At 31.1% G+C, this 7,279-nt stretch overlaps 1 protein-coding gene across 1 annotated transcript; it reads right to left on the bottom strand.

The window, feature by feature from the left end:
* LOC140039392 (uncharacterized) lies at positions 1-5,738 on the bottom strand. Its single transcript, XM_072084996.1, has 6 exons — positions 5,524-5,738; positions 4,703-4,960; positions 3,380-3,481; positions 2,872-2,978; positions 2,114-2,152; positions 1-1,718 (listed from the first exon to the last, which is right to left on the bottom strand). The coding sequence occupies exons 1-6, from the start codon at positions 5,591-5,593 to the stop codon at positions 1,620-1,622; spliced, it is 675 nt and encodes a 224-aa protein (XP_071941097.1). The 5' UTR covers positions 5,594-5,738; the 3' UTR covers positions 1-1,619.
* Between the last annotated feature and the right edge of the window lie 1,541 nt (positions 5,739-7,279).

The raw sequence follows: 7,279 nt of genomic DNA, 5'->3' as shown, positions 1-7,279 counted from the left end.
TATTGTTTTTATCATCTTTATTGTACTAAAAAACGCACAAAGATATAATCTAACTTGTGAATTTCAATTTCACAATTGTATATACTGTAGGCTACTCTGTATTTTGTTATTTTGAAGAGCTTGGCACATTGTTGTGATTGTAGACCTAAGCGCTGATATCCTCATAAAATGTTCAAATAACTCTATCTATTGTGCATCTTTCCAAAATACAACGACTGTTGTTGTTGCCATACATACTGACAATTTAAATACACTTAAAAAAAACTTAATGCTGATCATCATTGCAGTACTCCATTCTATCACATTTTCATAATATAAATTGTTTTAACATTTACAAATGTTTGGTGCTATCACATTTGTATTTCCTCCTGTTAATTTAACCTACCTTTAGTGGGTCCATGTGTTTTTGTGACGTCAGTTAGTTAAGAATACAATTATCAGTACAGTATAGGTACAATTATATCATTCTAAATAAAACAGTAACATTATAATTCTAACACAAATATCAACACAATAACATTGATAGTCTAAGAATAAATACCGAAGTGAAATCTTTCCGGACTTGGGGCCTAAATTTTAGACATGTAGGTGACAGGTACAATCCAGTATACTGTAGGCCTACTACTGCTAAATCAGGCGGAGGGATACATCTTTCTGAATCAGGTAACCTTTTGCAAAGACAGAAGAAAGACAAAATGTATTTTGATTGAATTCTCGTGAAATAACAATTTTTGTCGTGAAACCTACTATTATAGCTGACATGCGTTAATATCTTTAAAGAGAAGTAAAATAATAAGCTAAAACTAAATGACCATGCATTAACTATTTTCTAATTGATAACCTAAATTCTGAAACAAAATTGTTAGAAAATTACATCAATTATAGTTCTAATTTTAGTTTGTACTGTACACCTGATGTAAGAATATAACGATCATTAATTAAATATGAAAAACAATCACATTCTCATTAATCAAAGTTTAATGATAATCCTCATCGTATTCCCTAATTGTTGGCCATCGAGCAAACAAACATTCGTCATTTTCGGATTTCAGTGACCCATCTATGACCCATGACCATGACCCATCAGTGACCCATCTATCCAGGATAAACATGAAAATACATATTTGTCTCAGAATGTTGTAATATTCCTAAATTCAAATTTAAAACACCGGAATATAATCTGCTGAGTATTATGCTGCTTAAGCTGGAAACATGTAAAATAAAACTGTAACAACGACGACGAAATGTAGCTTTAAAACTGTACTTATGTATAAAAGTTATAATATAAAACGTATGTCAAGTTATTGTTTACAACACAAGTTTCTCTTGTTACTTTTTAGGACTTTGCCACTTTCAAAACTTAAAGGAATGTATTACCACTTCTTTCTTTTCCAGTCTGTTTTAATGTCATAAATTTGTAAATTGAAAGAAATGATTTTTATTTTATTTAAAAAAAAAAATGTTAACTTGAATGAATGAATGAAAAAAGATTGCTCAAAACCGTAATGCTTTATGCTAAAATAAAAACAATAGTACAATTATAATTCTTTTACAGAATTACGTTCATTTCTTTTTCGACTTATTTACATTAATGTACACAGTTTCTCTTTCCTTTTTTCTTATACCGTGTCTTTTACAGTCATATACATGTCATTGTCTATGCGAATTGGCTGTATGGTTGCCTTGTATTCATGCAATTCTCCAGTGTCCGTGTGTGCCTGAAAAAAAAATTGTGGCCTGCAATTAGAACGTTCCTAAATGAAAATACGAAAGAATGTCTAATTACTGTTTAGAATAAAGAGTTGTAGAGTAAATTTCAATACAATTTTATTTTCATAAGATACATCATTATAATAACATGAGAGTTTTTTATAAGTAGAATGTCCTTATGCTGGAGAAACTTACACTCAGATGGCTTTTATTTAAATTTTCAAAAAAAAATTCAAAAAGTATATATATGTTTCAAAGTAGTTAATGAATAAATAAATAAATATAAAAAAAAAAAAATAAAAAATAAATAATAAGAATAATATCCTAACAAAGTCAGAGATGAATCAACAAAAAAAGAAGAAAAGTTGGATTTATTTTTATGACATTTTGTAAAGTAACTTACATCCTGTTCACTTGTAAATCCGGTTTCAGCCCGTTTCTTCTGTGAATAGTGAATTGTAAAAACAAATTTGATTTGTTTGAAAACACTTTCTTTTATAATGTTTATTATAGAGATATACAGTATAATATCTATATTTGTGAATTAAAAATGCAACTATATTATTTGCTCTGTCCGTAAAAAAAATTAGATTTATAAACCAGTTGCGTGTACGTAGTTTTTTGGAGCCGTTGAACCCCGAATCATCAAGAAGGCAATTTGAAAGCACCATGCATGAACGGTAAGTCACATTTCATTTTGTTTTTGTTTTACACGATTAAAAAAATGAAGAAAAAAAACAGTTTCTTATCAATGGAGAAAAATATTTCACACAGTAAAATCTCTATTCTTCTGTACACTAAAAATTAAGAATTAAAAAAAAAACGAAAAGAAAAATGGTGTAATTGAATTTGAGGGTTATGGTACATTTATTCAATTTTCGCGCTATTATAACAAAATAATTCATTGTATACCCATTTCACCAGGTTTGGTATCATCAGGTAACTATATAATTACTGAAAATGTTTTTATATCAGATTTTCTATTTTTATTTTACCATATTTATTTGATCATTTCATTTTTTCTCTTTCACATTTCTAATATTTGTACATTTAACAAAATATTATATCTGAAATGCTTGTAGCTGAGCTAATCTTTTTCATTAAAAACGCACGTAATTATAACGGACCTGTTTTACTTCATGCATGGAATAACTTACATACCTTTGTAGGCATTTTGTATGTAAATGCGACGCCAGCGGCAACGAAGAGTCCAATAACAATGCCGGCAAAGAACAATCCTATTGCAACGTCTATCGAAATTAATGGAGCTGTAAAACACGATAATTTATAATTCCGTTTTGGACAACAATGAAGTTGTATAAAATTGTGTCGTAAATCATATATAATAATAGTTATTGGGCCGGTTAAAAAAGTAGACAATTTTCCAGGGGTAATATACCAAAAGCCCAAACAGAATAACTTCTCTTACTTCATCATTAATATCAACAAAATCAGGGAAGAGTGAACACTCTTCTCTGATAAAATATACAAAAATACATAAAGTTAAATATTAATGTATGTTATTTGGCTTGGCCTTCCAATGTAACAAACGCCCTTCACGCACCTTTTGAACGAACCTTTTGCTGCATTTGACTGTCAATGGATACATCCAAATGTGTAAGTATAGGTTATATTTATATTTTTTTAAACGTTTTGTTTAATTACGTACATTCACAGTTTTCACCCGCAAAATCAGTCGGACATTTGCATTCTTCTACGCCATTGTTTACCATACATGTTCCACCATTATTACACTGCTTAGTACACATGACTATAAGACGAAAATAATTATTTTATAAATAATGTTATAGATAACTTTGGTAATTCCGTTGGACAACGAAGATTATGAAGTAGACAATGAGTATAACAGTATTGCTTTAATTGATTTTCATACAATTTCTCAAGTATGCTATAATTATATTTTCATAAATTTTTAGAAACATTTGTTGAATTTATTTATTTTCACAAATTATCACCCTCAAAGTCACTTGCATATCACATTTGTGATTGAAAGTGCTACTCACAGACCGGTCGAATTTTAGGAGGAGGTGAAATCGTTTCGGCTCTATTCTACAGATTGTTTTATGGCAACGAAACTAACGGATTATCAGCAGTCTATCAGAAATCATCTCATCTTGATTCATCATTGTTTACGCTATCATCTTCGGCGGCCAATTTAAATCCACCACAAATACCGTATACTGGGCATGCGCATATTAATATTTTGCATAAAATTACTTTCTCTTTGCTCAGTCTGCGACGGTGCATCTTGCGATCTAAGTACAATCCATTTTCTTTAATTGTAACAGTAAACGAACATTTTCCTTGGTTGCTTAGGACCAACTGTGATCATTCTCTTGTTTTGCTTGATCAATAAACTATTTTATGTTCAGACGGCCTTACGTCTGAAGAAATTTACGCCAAAAATGAAATTATACGCGCGCGTTACTTCCAATTAGCGTCCACACGGCTTAATACACTACACGGTGCACTCATTTTACTTGTGAGCTTGAAGTAATACATCTCTACAGCTCGTATCAATACATTCCATGTGTATGCGTAAGTAGCACAATTACATTAACTTAAAACACAAGAGTGTCTTCACAGGCGCACTACCGAGGACTTCCAACAAACAAACTGATACTTCAGAGCTTACTCATACTCGTCTTGATGTCTCTAGTAGCATTTACAGAATTGTACAACATTTTTGTAGAGCGATATGTACTAACCTGAATTTAATTACGTATTTACGATATATTATTACGTAGGTGCGGCTGATTACCGCGTGAAAACAATTTCCAGGGTTTTCCGTGTGTGGATTCAGGCCCTCTATAGTTTCCTAATAGGAAAAAAAATAATGCGGCCAGGGTAGGCGTGAAGTATTAGCATTTGGTCACAAAAAATAACAATCTACGGCACACTATTTAAAAAAGACCAATTACCTATTGTATCAGTGTAGAACTGGGGAATAATATGGTAATACAATACTCACCAATGACAGTGACCATAAAAGAACATGAGCCAACCTCCGTATCTGTATCAGTGGCAGTATAACGAACCTCTGTAGTTCCTACCAAAAATACATTTTGAATCGCCAACGCAGGATTGTATATTACGAGTGTAACAAGACCTTCTTGTGGTGTAGTATCATCAGTTACAGTTGGTACCGTCCACGTGACCGACGCTTGATTTGAATTAGGTTCTGTATTTTGTTCGATATCTGACGGGCAATTTGACCATACAGGAGGGGCTGAACAAAAAATGATGTTTATTTTGTTGTCATTGAAAACGTAGATACCGATAAGAAATATGGCTGAACGAATAAGAAGAAGCTTAATACTTTCCAACATTTGCAAAATTCAGAATCGTGTCGTCAGCAACCTGATGAAAGCTGCTTCATGATTCCGAATTTGTCACACTCAAACTAAAGGAACTACATATTAACTGGCTTAAACTCTGTCTATCAAACTTTATGTGACAAAAAAATGTGATGTGCCGATGATTTTATATCACTACCATATTTAAGCATATCACTACCATATTTGGGCACATCACACATTTTTGATAGTATAGACAGAGCTATAAATAAATATTTTACACACCTAAAACACAGCACTTTGTATTATTGTATTATTTATAATACGCTGTCAGATGTTCGGATAATTTAAAAAACAAATAATTAACGTAATTGAATACCGGTGCAAGTTTGTATAAATATATGCACCATTTTAAAAAGCTTCACATTGATGAGGGGAAATGTTTCCCGCACAATTGTCGGTCGATTCGACTTTTGAAACGAGTTCAATATCTTACCTGTATACACATTACTTATAGTTAGGGTTAACATAATGTAATGTAACAATGCCAGCATGTTTGCGTTCATTTTCTTCCTGATAAACTAATCATTAAAGATAAAAGCTGCTCCAAAAATGTTGAATATGCCCTATGTTGTATAATCTGCTTCAAACCTATCTGACGTTGAGAACAGGAAATAACATACAAATGTACTTGGTTTGTGTCCTTTTAATCCGAGCATTGTAATTGCGTTGTTTATTTAAACCTATATTGTACATATTTCAATTGCTTAAAAGTTATCTAATATTATATGCATGGTCGATCACTTTGTACGAAACAGTGTTTCCTCAATATGTCTTCCGACTCTCTATGCTCTCTCACGTATAAAGTGACAATGATCACCAGTACAATTATTTACTTTGGTTAGTAACCTACTATTATAATGCCAGTAACCATTTTGATGAATAATTTTGAACTTGAATAAGGAATAAAAGATTAAACCGAGTTCAAATGACAAAATAAACAAAAATGATCAGTAGGGAATGATATTGGTAACCTGAGTGTGATTGGCTTTGTTCTCTTGGTTCACTGCATGCAGACCGTGATCTCCTTATCTCCTGACTTTACTTGGAACTTTTCAAACAGTCTTTTAGCTTCAATACTTCAACTTTGTTTTCTTTTTTTCCTTTACATTTCCGTCTTGCTTCATCTTACTCTTCTTTCAAATTTCTGCTCAGGAACCATCTTCTCCTTGTTTAATTACTTCCTATTTCCTGTCATTTCTCTCTGAGATGGCCAATTTAATTTAATTCATTGTTTTAATTGACTTCCCTTTTGATTCTAATTATTCTGTGCATTATTTTATTTTTTAAATCTTTATAAATTATATTTATTTTGATATAATTTGTTATTTGAAGTCCCTGATGAGCAGATTCGGCTGGATGAACCACACTTGTAAAATATTGTTGAAATAAAAATATAAATAAAATTGTGTCTATTTTCACAGTGATCGAAAGGGCGTCCTCTATGACGACTGGATAGTTGACGCAAACGATTGTCAGAGCATTTGTCTTACTGTGCATGTGGTGTATAACAGCTATTGTTTATAACCCCCTCTTACGGATAATTGTCTTTGTCGAGTCGAGTGTTGTACGACGACTAGGCCTATATTGTTTTTATCTTCTTTATTGTACTAAAAAAACGCACAAAGATATAATATAACTTGTGAATTTTAATTTCACAATTGTATATACTGTACTCTGTATTTTGTTATTTTGTGATTGTAGACCTGAAGTGCCGTGCTTATACAATGTTCTAATAACTCTCTATCTATTGTGCATCTTTCCAGAATACAACTACTGTTGTTATTGCCATATATACTGACAATTTAAATACATTTTTTAAAAACTTAGTGCTGATCATCATTGAAGTACTCCATTATATTACATTTTCATAAAATAAATTAAATGTTTGGTGCTATCACATTTGTATTTCGTCATACTTTTAGTAGGACCTGTGTTTTGGTGACGTCATTTGGTTACCATACCATTATTAATTATACAGTAGGTACAATATTATTAATGAAATATTTTTACATAATAATGCTAACATTAATGATAGTTGTAATTTAATTGTATTAAAATAAACAATATACAAATAAATAATTGTGACTTTTCAGTGTGAAAAACAATCGTAAGTATACTATTTAAAAAATGTTAAATTAAAAATAGATATTTTAAAATGAATCATCTGAAAACCTACAGATTATATATCA

The sequence above is a fragment of the Antedon mediterranea genome, chromosome 1 (assembly GCF_964355755.1).
Source record: "Antedon mediterranea chromosome 1, ecAntMedi1.1, whole genome shotgun sequence".
NCBI classification, from domain to species: domain Eukaryota; kingdom Metazoa; phylum Echinodermata; class Crinoidea; order Comatulida; family Antedonidae; genus Antedon; species Antedon mediterranea.
This window is presented reverse-complemented; position numbering and strand designations above follow the sequence as displayed.